We start from the raw sequence: 16,546 nt of genomic DNA, 5'->3' as shown, positions 1-16,546 counted from the left end.
TAGGTAATTTTTCATGTGCATTCACTGGACACCATAATAATAGTATTCCATTGTAAAATTGCCCATGCCTTTAAGTTGAGTGCATTGTGGAAAAATGGAAACTTGTCATTGTCAGTTTCTAACTAATAAAAGTTAATTTTCATAAATTTGGATGCAACTGTATGACAAAGCACTCTTATATAAAATTGATTGTTATGCTGATTACGACTTACAAACAAAAATTGGAATTACAAAAGGCAGTTAAAGTATATTTTACGGTACCTTTTGGTGGTACATGGATACCGAATTTGTGTAATTCTTTGGCTTGCATAATGGTGGTTTTTGCGTCAAAATTCGCCGCTACACAAAACCAAAATAACAAGACAAAGAATAGCACAAACTTGGTATCCATGTACACATCGGCCTATTCTCACTTAAAAAAATCCCTGAATTGCACAGAAATGGCATTGCGCACTCCCTTGACTTTATCCATGTACACGTCAACCTATTTTCATTTAAAAAAATCCAAGAATTGCACAAACTTGCATTGTGCCACTACCTTCACTTTGTCCATGTACACATAGATATATTTTCACTTAAAAAGTCAAAAGAAGCATCCAATTCTACAATACAGACAAACAAAAAGTGCATAATCTCAATAAACTACATCTTAAACCAAACAATAAAATAACATAAAAAAAAGGAAAAACATGTTATACATTTAAGCATTGCAAAAAAGCAAATATCCACTTACCCTATTTAGAAGTTCCTTCGTCTTTAGTTTGTAGCACACAAAATTTCTTAACAGCATCCAAAAACTTCCTGAAATTATCTGAACTCGGATCCGTAGATTGACATTGCCACATCTGAACCTTTCTTCCTACAAACCCGTTCAAATTCATCTAAACGGTTTTTACGTTCGACTACACGCATATCCTTCCTACGCACAGGACAGTTAGAGTTGCCAACTCCTGATTTTCGATCGCTCTCCCACCAACCCGATTTACAATATATTTCTCCTGACTTTTTCTTCTTAAATTTCGCATGATTTTCATGGAACTTGGTTTAATACTTTTATGAACAAAAAAAAAGGGGGGGGATTTTGGACGTCTGAAAGCAAATGAATTTTCTCTAGAATATATCTAAAACAAAATCTTGTGAATCAGATAACTTCTGCTTTGTAAGTGAGAGCATATACGTATGCAGAAACGTTCTCTAGTTCTCCAATAGGCATCGAGCTCCACTGTGTGTCTTCTGGCATATATTAGCCAATGAGGACAAAGCAAGCTGTTATTTCGTTCATTTTGTCCTGAGTTTGGTGAGTACACGTGGCTTCAAGAAATAGTTTTAGAAATTATCATCTTTTGTCATGTCTGCGAGAAAGGTGAAATACTCGTGTACGTTTCAAAAATCGTACACAGTCGACTTTCCTTCCATTATTTCCTCAAGGAAATGTAATAAATTTGCAATGTGCAACGCCTGTCCTTGCTATTTTTTGATTTCGCAGGGTGGAAGGGCAATGTTCTCAAACATGTGCGTACACAAAAACACAAGGACAACATGAGTTGTTTTGGGGGGAAAAAAAACGAAAAATTGAATTTTTATTCGAAAACAAAGGACCAAAAAATTATTAATGCAGAATGTCTGTTCTCAGCCTTTTTACTGGAGCACAACCTGTCACTGAATGCATCGGATCACGCTGCAGCTTTATTTAGAAGAATGTTTACCGTTGGTAAAATCGCTAAGAAATACTCAAGTGCAATTGTTAAAAAAATTGGTTTGAAAAATAAATCTTCAGTTATTGATTGCATTAAAAGAGCTCCGTTCTGCCTCTCTACGGATGGAAGCAATAATACCGATTCAAAACCGTAGCCAATTGTTGTTTCTTTTTTTAATCCAGAGTCTTCAGAAATTGAGTGCAGTTTACTTTCTATTCCCACTTTAGAAGGACATTTGACAGGCTTTAATATAGCACAGCTAATTATTAAAACTTTAAAAGAAAATGAAGTCCCTCAGGATAATTGCTTAGCACTTGGTGCCGATAATGCACCAGCATTGGAAGGCTGGTGTTGCAGGCATCTTAAGAAAAGAAAATTCAGATTTGCAGATTATGAGATGCACCTGTCACCTCTTAAATTTAGCAGCTGAAAAAGGGACAGCTTCTTTACCAATAAATGTGGATGAACACATTGTTGATATTTATTATTATCTTGAAAGGAGTTCTAAAAGAAAGGAAAAATTGAAACAGCTCCAACAGCTGCATAACAGCAGTTTACAATTAGAAAACTTGGATGAAGTTATAAAATCTGCTAGGACTGACACCCAGTGGAGTTTAATTGGAAGACTGAAAGGTGCTGATGGAATTTTAAAATATAGTGAACTGTCTAGAATTATGTTGGCCATGGCCATCTTGACAGTTCCCCATAGTAATGCAGAGTGTGAGAGGATTTTCAGTGTTGTTGCAAAACCGCGGACTAAATTTAGATCTACTATTGGTGATGGCACATAAGAAAAACGTTTATTAGCGAAAGCAGGCCTACGTGGCAATTGCTATGAACAAAATTATGAAGTTTCTTTCTTAACGAAAGCAAAATCTGGCACTTTTCATAACATTTGTACAAAAACTGCTGAAAGTGTGTTTTTTTTTAACGATGCAAGTAATAAAAATGTTCTTTTTGTATATTTTTGTGTTGCTTGCATTTAAGAATTTGTTACTGTTTAAAGTTAATTCATTATTAAAAACTATATTTGGTACTATTCGGTTTCGAGGGCCGTAAAAAATAGCCATACTATAGTTGATGCCAATGCTGCCAAAAATAATTGTGGCAAGAAGGGAAGTATAATAGTAAATAACTATTTAAGATTGATGTTTTAATTTAAATGAAAGGTTAATTTCATATAATACTTTTTTTATTATAATTTATATGAAAAAGGCTAAACATGACTGAATGGAAGCATAAGAGTAAATAACTATTTCAGATCATTATTATATTTTATATAAAAAACAGCTAAACATAACTGAGTGGATTCCTGCATCGCTGTTTTCGCAACAGAGTTATCGCTAAAGCATTATTTAATCTCGTAGGTTGTTCAAACGTAATTTTCTATAATGAATTATGCCTTTTCGTTGAAAATATTCTTGGTAAAGTGCAGAATCGCTCACTTATTTGTTTGCTGCTTTTTGCAAGGGTAAAAATAAAAACATTTTGATTTTTGTGAATTTTCTTTTACTTTTAAGTGAAAATAGGTCGATGTGTACATAAAGACAAGGGTGTGCGCAGTGCCATTTTTGTGAAATTCTAGGATTTTTTTTTAAGTGAAAATAGGTCGAAGTGCACATGGATACCGAGTATGTGCAATTCTTAAAAACGCGTCAAGCAGTTCTGCACTTTACCCAAAATTCTATTGCCGAGTTTTCGTCATGGGCAATTCCTAAATTGTTAAATCCATAGGATATCAAAAAAGGATTTAAAATGAAGAAAGGATTTAAAAATTATAAACAGCTTTAGTGTAGAATTGGGTGCCCCTTCGATAGGCGACATTTAAAAAAAAAATTTTCCTGATGAAACCTCACTTCTGGTTACCATGATAGTTTTAACTTTGTTTTAGCTTCCCGATTTTATTTAAATGAAAATAGATTGATGTGTACATGGACATATTTAAGGCAGTGCACAATGCATAGTTTGTGCAATTCTAGGATGTTTTTTTAAGTAAGAACAGATTGATGTGTACATGGACACAGATCTTATGCAATTCTTCGACTTCTTATTTTGGTTTTGTGTAGCGGCCGTCTTGAAATTGCAACTTCCTGGCGCCTGTCTTGGCGTCAAAAAAGAATCGCCAATAAACAATGGGCACCCAATTGTAAACTTTTACCAATTAAACTAGTATTTCAATGGCGTCTTAAGAATTATAGAACTATATAAACTTACGCAATCTGAAATCAGCGCGTACGCTAGATTTGGCGCACTTTTAAATGGCGGCGTTTGCTAGATTTGGCGCTTTTGCACGTACATTTTCGCTGCAATTTTTTTACGGCCCTCGAAACCGAATAGTACCCTATATTTTTATCATTTAAAAAGTCCTTTTAACATTGTGAAAAATTTCCTGATTTTTGAGTGTCATAGGTTAGCAAGTATGCAGTTATAATGGCTACTAAGTAAACCTTCATTTACTACACCAGTCAATTAACGCTCTTTTCCCCTTCACTCCAAATTGCACAGAAACTTCAAATTAATCTTATCACATTCAGCTATTCTACCATCTAAACAATGAAACCAACACACACCACAAAAGCGCTTACAAAGCATCCCATGATTCAAATTTCCCAGAATCATGCACCCGATTATGTCACAATAGGGTTTCCATAACATATAACTACTCAGGCTACCATAAATGAAACAACAACTTCGCCATAATACAAGGGTACCTTAAAGTCTACTCTAACCCAAAAGGCTATTTTAAAGTTGCTCTTTTACAGTAAGAAATTCATCTTTATTGGTCATGTATGCACAAAAACAAAGGTAATGCTATACCTATGCTTCATAAGATTTCCTTCTGTACCAAGCATTAAATTAGGTAGGTTAGCTTTCCTTTTAATTGGAATTAGCTGCATGCTAGTACAGCAGATATTAACCTGCATTTGTAGTTTTTAAAAATTGGCTCTAAAATGTTCTGTAAAAAGTAGTTCTTTCAGTAAATATGGTGGGTTTTCTTCTGCAAAGGATCCATTGGTGGCAGTGCGTTATTTATTCACCAAGCTCACCAACAGCTAATCAGCAATGACTTTAGCGGTGCATAGTTAAGTTGCAAGATGTTTAGCATATGGAAGTAAAATAAATATGTTAACCATGACATTTTAGGTGTATAGTTAAGTTGCAAGGTATTTAGTATATGAAATCCACGATTTTAGCAGTGTACAGTCCAGTTATAAGATTTAAGGTTAATTGGAGTTAACCGATTGCACCAAATGGGATCAGGTGGAAGAAACTTGGTGAGACAACCTTGGCCTGTAACAGGCTGTGGAGCTTATGAAGAAGCAGAATAGTAAATCTGGCAGAAATCGTGCTTTTGTGCCTCTTGTGTCATTTAATATTATTGTGGCAAAGTTTTTTATTTTGGATAAATACAACTAATTTTTCCATGTTGCACTTTTTATTGTTAAGGTTGCTATGCTGTTGGATTTTATTCCAGCATTTAATATTTGGTATTATATGGTGATTTAAAAGGAGGGAAATATTTTTTGGATAGTTATATAATTTCTTTTTTAATATTTTCAATAAGAAATTGTTGCCAGATTTCCTTTTGAATATCTTCAATATAAAAGAATTGTTGCCATAAATGTGATTTAACTTAAATAATGGTTTATGGTGACTTCACAGTACACTTATAGGATCTTCACTTTGTTTTTACACTCTGATCAGTTTTTTGTGTTACATTCATAATATATATCTGTTAATTATTTAATTAAATAAAAAGGTGTGTTGCTTCACAATTTCTGTCATAATGATTGATGAAAGCTTGAATTCATATTTATTCCATCTCTTGGTCATCTAACTAAAAAAATTGTACTTTTCTCATGTCAGCACTGCCTAAAGATCTAAAGTTCCCCCCTTCCTAAAGATCTAAAGTTTGTATAGATCTTTGCATATTTTCATGCTCAAGAGAAAAATGCAACTTTTTCTGATTATTTGTATAAATTCTCTAGCATTTAAAAAATTTAACAGCTAGTGTACCATCATTAATTTATAGCTGTTGTAGGTATCTCTGACCTTATAGTTGTCAAATTATTAACCGATAATAATTTTAAAATCCTATCAAAATTGAAACAAATTGATTCTGTAAATTAGAATGACATAATTATGTATGTTAGCCTGCTAACCTCGTGAAACTTGGAATTTTGCTTCTTGTCTAAGCATGAAGATATAATTTATACAAGCTATGAGTTTATAGACATACTGAACATCTGCATGTGATCTCTTATGATTTCAGGCTCTGGTTGATGGTCCTGCTACTGGTGTAAAGAGGCAAGCAGTTAAGTTCAAGCGACTTCGTTTAACCAAGTTCAGACTAAAATTTCCTCACAGTACTTCCTCTAGAGTTGTACGAAAAGCATGGGAAGCAGAGAATATTACAGAAAAGTGGAATGAGACATCCACAGCTAAGAAAATGGCTGCTAGACAGTTGGTATGCTTATCTATATTTATTTTTTTGGTGCTTTGAAACTTATATGATTTTTAACAGTTGTTTCCCTGAGAGCAATATAGCTTAGTAATGGTACTTAATATTATTGCTACCACTTTAACACAATTTAGTGAATTTTATGGAAGAAAAGAAAGTTATTGTAAAAATTATGTATTATATATTCTACATTACATAATTATTTATTGCATACATATGTATATTAATTCCAAATGACAATCGGTAAACCTAGTAACAAATGCGCTTTTGTTTTTATAGTAAGAAATTCATAGCGATTGCTTTAAGAGAGAACTTGAAGCAATGTTCCTTTATTTAATTTGTAACAGGCTATTTCTTTTGCATTCCTTCAGGAATTTCACTTTTCTTTCTTCCATTGTAGGAAAATCCTACAACCAGAAATTTTCAAATCAAGCTTAAGACAAAAAATATTTATAATTTTTCTATAAAAGCCATTGGAACTTTTAGAATACAACAAAATGAATGTGCATGAAAATGGCAATGTTGGAAAACTGAATATTTGTCTTGCTCATGGTTGCCTGACTAACTGTAATGCTCATTGTTACCAGAGTTTGGTGCATTCTGAAGCTTTGGTCATTTTTACTAATGTGGTTGCAATAATACATGAGTACCTACTGGAAATTGCGATATTAAATTATGTTTTTGTGTTTTTCCATGTGAAAACTGCTTTTGATAAATGTATAATTTTTAAATTCAAAATTGCTACCTGTGTGATATTTTCATAGTGCCAAATTGAACTTAAAACAAATATGGCTATGCTCTAATTGCCTTCTTCCCATTGTGGTGTGTAAGAAACGTGGCTTAGCCTATATTAAAATCATTATCATAGTACTAGAAATATAATTATAATTTCTAGTTTCCCATCATGGAACAGTTTATAAAGTGCTTTATATTGTGCTAGTAGTTGAACCAGAACTTTGAGTCCCAAGTTTTGCTTGTCTGGTATGATATCAAGAATGATAAACAAAAATAAAATGATAAATAATGTAAAAAAATACTAAGGATAAATTATTTAGTTACTAAGCTAAATAAGAGTCATAAATATTTCATGTGAAAGTTTAGTGTACAAATAAAAACAAGCTTATGTTCTATTATATTATAGGAAAATCCTACAAGCAGAAATTTTAAAATTGAGCTTAAGACAAAAAATATTTATAATTTTTCTCTTAAAGCCATTGGAACTTGGAATACAACAAAATGAATGCACACTAAAATGGCGATGTTGGAAAACTGAATATTTTTCTTGTGCATGGTTGCCTGACTAATTGCAATGCTCATTGTTACCAGAGTTTGGTGCATTCTGAAGCTTTGGTCATTTTTACTAATGTGGTTGCAATAATACATGAGTACCTACTGGAAATTGTGATATTAAATTATGTTTTTGTGTTTTCCCATGTGAAAACTGCTTTTGATAAATGTATAATTTTTAAATTCAAAATTGCTAGCTGTGTGATATTTTCATAGAGTGCCAAATTGAACTTAAAACAAATATGGCTATGCTCTAATTGCCTTCTTCCCATTATGGTGTGTAAGAAACATGGCTTAGCCTATATTAAAATCATTATCATAGTACTAGAAATATAATTATAATTTCTAGTTTCCCATCATGGAACAGTTTATAATGTTGCTAGTAGTTGAACCAGAGCTCAAGTCCTAAGTTTTGCTTGTCTGGTATATCAAGAATGATGAACAAAAATAAAGTGATAAATAATGTGAACAATTATTTAGTTACTAAGCTAAATAAGAATCATAAATATTTCACATGAAAGTTAGGTGAACAGATCAGAACAAGGTTAGACTAACATACAAAGGTTGCTGAGTACAATGCGAGATTGGTGTATGATAGTCAGTTAGCGTGTATTGTGGGAAATAATATTTATAGTTTAATCAGAAGCTGCTTGATAAGTTTGGAATTCCCTTGAAATGTTGTCCCCATGCAGTGTGAAAAAACTGTTTTCATTGGAGTTTTCTCACAAAATTTTCCCAATTTTTAGGTTGGCGGCTGGGCATCGGTGGTTTTAAGATTCAGTGGTGATTCAAGTTTGTCGAAAGTGTGGTGGTTCAGCAAAACATATCATATCTCATATCAATAAATTGAATCAGTAATCACCAATCAATAAAATATAAATTGATTTGATTAAATATAATATCTTAATCTCAGAATCTCGCAACTGCATCGAATCTCAGCACACACTCAATGGTGCTCTCAGCGCCCTCTAGCGTTAAGCGGGTCTTACCAGCGGCTATGGTATGACTGTGTAGCCCAAGCTGTTAGTTAAAGATATTGTATAAGAACTAATATTAATATGATGAACCTATTAAATTCATAGGAAATGTTATTAAATTTCTCAAATTGACACAATTTCTATGTAATTTGAACTATTTGTAATCTATGGGTAAATCTGAAGACTTATCATTGTTGTATAAAATGTAGGTGATACCAATTGATGTATAGAGTATTTGTATATCATATAAATGCCATAGAATTTGTAGATATGTTGCTAACATTTATTTATTTTCCCATTATCACCATTAAATAAAGCAACAATAATTAGCTTTGCCTTTATGAGATGTTCTAAAAATACCTAGTAATATTGTATCATGTACATTTTTAAGAGATGACAAAAAGAAATCATACTTTTTATTGGTTGAGTGCATAAATAATTATACATATCTGAATAGTTTAATCTACTTATATTAGTCATGACTGTGTTAGAAAAACAGTACTAAGCATGTTCAGGCTGCTGTATTTTATGACCTGTTACTGTGAATTATGACAACTGGATTAGTAGTTAAAGTAAGTACTTGGAGAAAATCCTGTTGACCAGAAGAGACAGCACCAAACAAACAAAAAAAAAAAAAGTTCTATTCTTATTTTTCTTTCAAATTTATTACATTATCATTTATTTATATTTAATTTTTCATTAAAAATGAATAATAACTAACACAGACTCTTAGAGTAATAACTAACATGTGTAATCAAGGTTACACCAAACTCAGCATGTTTGAAGACTTCCATTTTTGGCGGAAAATTGTGTAGTATGGTGTCTTATCTTTAATAGGCAAAAATTGTCGATAGGATTTTCTGCAAGTACCTTAAAGTAATACAACAGTATTAATATTTCTGTTCTGAAACTTATACATGCACTTTTTGATTTATTTAAGAAACAGATTGTCATATATTTGCATATTAAAAGTCATTCATAGTGTAGTGTTGTGCCTTTAAAATATTATTCAGCATTTTCTTTAGTGACAAAAAAGGTCTAGGATTTGTGAAAGGTGTGTTTAAAATCTAGCAGTAGTGTGATTAATGCTCAAATTTGATAGGAACTGCCGTGTGAAATTTTTGAAGATACCTGCTTTCTGACTAATTGCTATTATTAAAAATAGATGTTTATGTTCATCCACAATAGCTATTCTGATAGTTCCTTTTAAAATATGAATTTCAGCTGCCATTTCTGTTTGTTATTGATAATTAAAAAGTATAGAACATACAAAATGTGCACAAATCCTAGCAGTAGTATGATGAACCTTAGAATTTGATAGGAAAGGCCGTCTGAATTTTATGAAGACAGCTGCTTTCTGACTAATTGCTAGTATTAGCGCATTTTTTTCTGTGACATTTATACATATTTAAATCCTGTTATTTGATCAAAATCAGCTTGACAAAATTTACTTAATTTATAGATTGTAACTTTTGCTAGCATATATAGTTGTATGTTTGTTATTCCTAAAAGACATTATTTAAAAAATAATTCATGCGATTGAAGGACCTTAATGTGTTATAAATTAAAATTGTGAGAAATCTATTACTGGTTGTATTGCATTTAAGGTGCTGCTTTATAGTCTTCGTATTTGAATCAGACAGTGGATCAGCTCCGTTAGTAGTCCAAAGGCTGTAGTCAACTATTTTAGTTTTGCTGTGCTCTTAATTTATTATATTCAACTATATTACAGTCCTTCATAATGTCGACTAAGAGATTAAGATTGCAGAAAGTCGTTGCATTTAAGGTGCTGCTTTATGGTCTTCACATTTGAATCAGACAGTGGATCAGCTCTGTTAGTAGTCCAAACGCTGTAGTCAACTATTTTAGTTTTGCTGTGCTCTTAATTTATTATACTCAACTATATTACAGTTCTTCATAATGTCGACTAAGAGATTAAGATTGCAGAAAGTCGTCCAAATACTAGTAACTGCAGATATAAATCATAAATGAAGTGAAATGTTTGCAGAAGTATTCTGTGATTGCTGTAGGAATATTAATTCGTGATTTGAAGACATGAAACTAAAACACAGTTTTAAAACTTTCCCCCTCAAAAAAGAAAGCTTGAAAATTTTTAGAATTTGTTTCAGAAATATTGATGAGTGTATCCCTTTCTTTTTAAAACTTTTTGTCTGTATCTAATAACAGAGCAGTACATATGTAGAGGAAGCTAGATATTTTAAGGGTTTGACTTGTTTTCTGCTATTTTCTGTGGTTTGATAGCCGGTGCTCACAAGTAAACTTTCTTCCATTTGATGCCAGTTTTCTGGAAAATCATGTATTTTCTGAAAGCTTATATCACAAGTAGAAAAACTGTGAAGTTTTAGGGGTAGAGAGACAAGCGTTTAGGAACTATAGGACCCATAAAGTATCATTAAAGTGTGTATAGATGGACATATTCCCATAATGATGTCTCTATTTCTTACATGTTCATGCATTTTCTGCTTCTGAAGTACCTGATGAAAGAAATCCTACAAAAAGAACTGGTACCTGAAGGATGTACGGGAAAGATCCAGCTTTTGGGTATTCATTTCTTCAGATACTACAAATCTTTTGTTTGTAACATAATGAGCTCAGTCATTATCAAGACACAGGAGCACATTTGGCATTGCGATAGTTTTCTGGTCCTGCAGACTTTTTACTAATGATGAGCACTGAATTGATATATATTTTTATATATCAATTCAGTGCTCATTATTTCAAAAACTTGATTAAGTGTGCTTTTTATAAGGGTGGATACTTGAACGACAAACCTGGAATGTGGATTGTGCCAATGGATTTCTGCTTCAATTCATTGACAATTGATGAGTGTGCAAAGTGTGAGGCTATTGCTCTTCTAAAATATGCCGAATGTTAACTGTCTTTCTGGCTGTCTCGATGCTTTATTTGATGAATTGCACATTCATTGTCTCTTGTAATAGATTTTGTTTGAAGTCAATAACAAGTCACATTTTCAACATCTCAACGTATATTGTTTCTTTTCAACGAGATGGTTTTTCCTTAATATTGATATCTCTACCTTCTTACCATATTATTAGTTCATATAAATACGTGAAATGAGCATTTTAGCGACGTTTGACGTCGTGTTTCCAACATTTTACTGATACTTTGTAGGTCCCATAGCTCGTAAACGCTTATCCCTTTGCCCCTAACATTTCTTAGTTTTTCTACTTGTGACATAACCTTTCAGAAAATGAACGGGTTTCCGGAAAACAGGTATCAAAGGAGAGAGGCTTTACGTGTCAGGGTTGATAAAAAGATGTACAAGTGACCAACAATTTAATGGGAATTGCTATCTAAAATTTTGCAAACTGTACGATTCCTCATTCATGAAGCTCTTAGCTTTATTTGAATTACCAGCCTGAATATCAGTATTTAGTGTAATTTTTATAGTATTATTTTAAAAAATCGTAGTTTAAAGATTTGGATTTATATTCTTTCAGTGCCCACATGGGAAAAAGCAGCAGTAACATGATGAACCATTCAACTTGATAGGAATTGCCGTCTGAATTTTCTGTAGACGGAATGATTTCTGATTGCTGTTTTTTACTTCCGTATACAAAGTAAAAAGGAAGTATTGTAATCGCGAAAAGTTTTAGGCAGCATATTTTAACAAAAATATCCATTTTGACCGCTTTCGAATGCAATTTAATGATGTTTTTGTGTGATATCTGTACGTAAGGAACACTCTAAGAATAAAACACCCTTTTCCTCCAAAAAAATTTTAAAACTGCTTTAAAATGAATTCTGAAGAGAATTTTTCGCGGCGTCTGTACGAACATATGTACGTACGTATCTCGCATAACTGAAAAACGAGTAGCCTCAGAACGTTGAAATTTGTATATAGGACTGCTATAACATGTAGACATGCACCTCAAATTTTGGTTGCAATTGGCCATGCCAAACGTGTATAAGTATATGATTTATATATATATATATATATATATATATATATATATATTCACTCCATTACCGGCTTAGTGATCTCAGTTTTTTAATTTTTTATGTTTGTAAATTATATATTTTTGGCTTTAAAAATGATTGAATTATGTTCTTATCTTCCGGTAAAGGTTTTTATGCCTTTAGTAAATCTGTATGCAATATTTTTAGAATTATCAACAGTTTTAAAGTTGTTTAAGTGCCACTAAGCCTAATAATTTTTTGATGGCAGCCATTACTTTTTTACATTTGAAACAGCAGAGTAGTGGATTTGTTGCCAATGTAGAGAAACATAGCTTCGCAACAACAAAGATAACGCCTTCATTTATTATTGCAAATTAAATTATGCTTAATCCTTTCTGGAATTTTTTCAAGGAAATAAGTGTTTAAGATTTACTTTTAATTTTGGGTAATTTAATTTTTAATAATTAGTAATTTTTAATACAGATATTTTGAGTTTTTATGTATTTTTGCCTTGTTGCGAAGTGAGAACTCAATTGAATGAGAAATACTCAATCGTCTGTGAAAAACTGTTTCTTTTTTGTTTTATTTGCCTAATTTCTTTTATACATCGTTCTAGCTTTATTATAGTATTTGAATAGAACATGTGGCAATGATTAAATAATTCTTTAAATGATATAAATTTTGTGCATTCTGAGTTATAATATGAACGAAATATTATACTGTTAAGTGAACCTAACGCCACAGTGTCGCTATGGTAAACAGAGTGAATTTTAAAAAATGCATTTATTCTATTGTGGTTTATGTGCTGTCGGCGAAGTAGATTTAATTAGTTAGGGTTATTAAAGTAGATTTAACTGGTTAGGGATTGCCATCTGAAATTTCTATACACAGTATGATTTCTCACTGCTGTTCTTTAATGGCATTAAAAAAATATATGCAGTTCAAAGATTTTAATTTGCACTGATGAAGTTATGTGTGTGTAAAAGAGGAAAAGCCTAGCAGTAACATGATGAACCATTAAACTTGATAGGAATTCCCGTCTGAGATTTCTATAGACAATATAATTTCTGATTGCTGGCTAAAAACATTGTAGGGTCTTGCTATGTTTGTAAGGTTTTTCAGTGTTCTGCAAACCCTCCTAGAGGGAGAAGGGAAATATCACTCTCATCTGAAGCAACTGTATGCAGTGTAATTTTTATAGCATTAAGAGAAAATCATAGGTTGAAGATTTGAATTTAATCTCTTTCAGTGCCTATGTGGTGAAAAAAGAGCAGTAACATGATGAACCATTCAACTTGATAGGAATTGCCGTCTGAATTTTCTGTAGACAGAATGATTTCTGATTGCTGTTTTTTTAAATAACATTTTAAAAATGCTTCCATGGATTTTAATTTGCATTGATAGTTTAGAAGGTGAAAAGCCTATTGGCAACATGAACCATTAAACTTTATAGTAATTGCCATCTGAAATTTCTATACACAGTATGATTTCTCACTGCTGTTCTTTAATGGCATTTAAAAAATATATGCAGTTCAAAGATTTTAATTTGAACTGATGAAGTTATGTTTGTGTGAAAGAGGAAAAGCCTAGCAGTAACATGATGAACCATTAAACTTGATAGGAATTGTCGTCTGAGATTTCTGTAGACAATATAATTTCTGATTGCTGGCTAAAAACATTGTAGGGTTTTGCTATGTTTGTAAGCTTTTTTCAGTCTTCTGCAAACCCTCCTAGAGCGAGAAGGGAAACATCACTTTCGTCTGAAGCAACTGTATGCAGTGTAATTTTTATAGCATTAAGAGAAAATCATAGGTTGAAGATTTGAATTTAATCTCTTTCAGTGCCTATGTGGTGAAAAAACAGCAGTAACATGATGAACCATTCAACTTGATAGGAATTGCCGTCTGAATTTTCTGTAGACAGAATGATTTCTGATTGCTATTTTTTTAATAACATTTTAATAATGCTTGCATGGATTTTAATTTGCATTGATAGTTTAGAAGGGGAAAAGCCTATTGGTAACATGAACCATTAAACTTTATAGTAATTGCCATCTGAAATTTCTGTAGACAATATAATTTTCACTGTTGTTTTTTAATGGCATTTAAAAATGTATGCAATTCAAAGATTTTAATTTGCACTGATGAAATTATGTGTGTGTGTGTGTGTGTAAAAGGGGAAAAGCCTAGCAGTAACATGATGAACCATTAAACATGATAGGAATTGCCGTCTGAGATTTCTGTAGACAATATTATTTCTGATTGCTGGTTAAAAACATTGTAGGGTTCTGTTGTGTTTGTAAGCTTTTCTCAAAAGACCCTACTAGATCGAGAAGTGGGATATCGCTTTGGTCTGAAGCAACTAACCAAGATGTAAAAAGGTTAAAATAAACTTTTAAACTTGCTTGTGTGATAGACAAACCCTCTGCTACTTGTGTCTAATTAACATAAGATGAAATTCAATTATAGGTACTATAGTGTGAAAATGCATACACAACATAGATTACTTAGACTGGTTCAAGATAATTAACGAAATATATTTTAAATGTCAGCTGGATAAGATACTAAAGTTGGAATAACTCTTGCAGGGCGGACGATAGGATGTAACTGCCACAAAATCTGCCAGAAGCTTTTGACACTAAAATTGGAATAACTTTGGCAGAGCTGCTGCTAGCACATAACTGCCACATGAAGCAGCCAGAAGCTCCGACTCTTAATACATCTTCATTCAAATCTGTGTCTTTGTTCTGATTAGTACTGCAGAAAGTTCCTCTTAATTCTAATGAGGACTGCCAGGGTTTATGTGAATAACAAATCGATTATTATTAATTCAAATAGCATTAAGTGTAATCTTTTGTCAATGAATATCGTAATTAAAATCTATTTTTAACATATGGGAAGAAATTTTTGTTAAATTTTTTCTTGCCAACATTTTTTAGTGCATTTAACTTAAATCTAATCATCGCTTAGCGTAATGTCAACATAAAAGGTTACCAAGCAGTTTGTTATTACTAATTATATGTATAAAAATGTTTTTAGGCATCACAGCATGAGATATTACTCAAGTTGTCATTTGTTGAAAAACATGCAGTAATGAAAGCAAAATATAATAAATAATGATTCGCCATGTTGGCGTCTGATATGTAAAATATAAGTAGATGTGACGTGTCTACGTACTACAGTGTTTCGGTTTGAGATGTAAGCCAAGCAGCCAAATTAGTGATCACACAAATTTATGCTAAAACGATTGTTTCTTCTATATAACAAGAAGAAACAGAAAACATAATAACAAGAAAAAAGGTATAACTTCTATAACAAGAAAAATCTGATACCACATGACTTCCTTGTACAAAATATTAAATTATACTCATTTCTTCTTGCATTTTATTTAAACTTATTAGATTGAATTAAACCTACTTCGCCGACAGCGCATAAACCACAATAGAATAAATGCATTCTTTAAAATTCACTTTGTTTACCATAGCGATACTCTGGCGCTAGGTTTACTTAACAGTATAATACAGTCAAAAGTCGTTAATTCGTACACCCATAATCCGGACAAATCTACAAACTTTCTGCGCATGCGTAGCGTTGACACTTGACGCATACGCATAAGACCTTTACGGCTGCAAATATGCGTGTGCGCATGCCCAAAATACGTTCACGCATGCGCGTTTAATGTATAGCGGACAGTAAAAGCTAAGCTAAAATTACCTAATTCAGTTAATGTTGCAGATTGCGTTGTTCCTTAATCTTCGAATTGGATCCGGCTTATTATTTTTTTGCAGACTGTTAGAGCAATTTTATAAAAGTAAACTTGAACTTTCGATTATGTCAAATAGAATTTCCGATATATATTTACTAATATGTAAAGGATCTACAAAGCGAAAGTATGTTTCGAAGTCCATTAAACAAAAAGTGGAATTGCTGCAAACATATCCTTTGTTTATCTAACCATTCCGAAATCTGTTTATCAATTTCACGCTGCTCTGTGGCGAGGGGGAACGTCGCGGCGCACAATGAATTGGAAGTTGATGTGTCAGCACTATCCTTGTCTTCAGGGCAGATTTTTTTATTTTATTTGGCTTATAATTCCTTACTAAATGTAGTATTTCATCTCGATGTACTCCGTCTTTGATATGATTTAAATCAAATTCCTCGTCATTATAACTCGCTTCTGAT

General features: G+C 32.3%; 1 protein-coding gene across 1 annotated transcript in view; it reads left to right on the top strand.

Annotated features, from left to right (window-relative positions):
* Positions 1 to 16,546, top strand: part of RpL14 (ribosomal protein L14) — a 44,808-nt gene that overhangs the window by 10,548 nt on the left and 17,714 nt on the right. The window contains exon 3 of the mRNA XM_035365923.2: positions 5,971 to 6,165. Within this exon, the coding sequence (XP_035221814.1) occupies positions 5,971 to 6,165 (195 nt within the window). The remainder of the gene's footprint in view (positions 1 to 5,970; positions 6,166 to 16,546) is intronic.

Source organism: Stegodyphus dumicola, chromosome 4 (assembly GCF_044657685.1).
Source record: "Stegodyphus dumicola isolate Sdum_Otavi_A_Nest chromosome 4, ASM4465768v1".
NCBI lineage: Eukaryota > Metazoa > Arthropoda > Arachnida > Araneae > Eresidae > Stegodyphus > Stegodyphus dumicola.
Note: the sequence above shows the minus strand (reverse complement) of the source record. Positions and strands in the feature narration are given on the sequence as shown.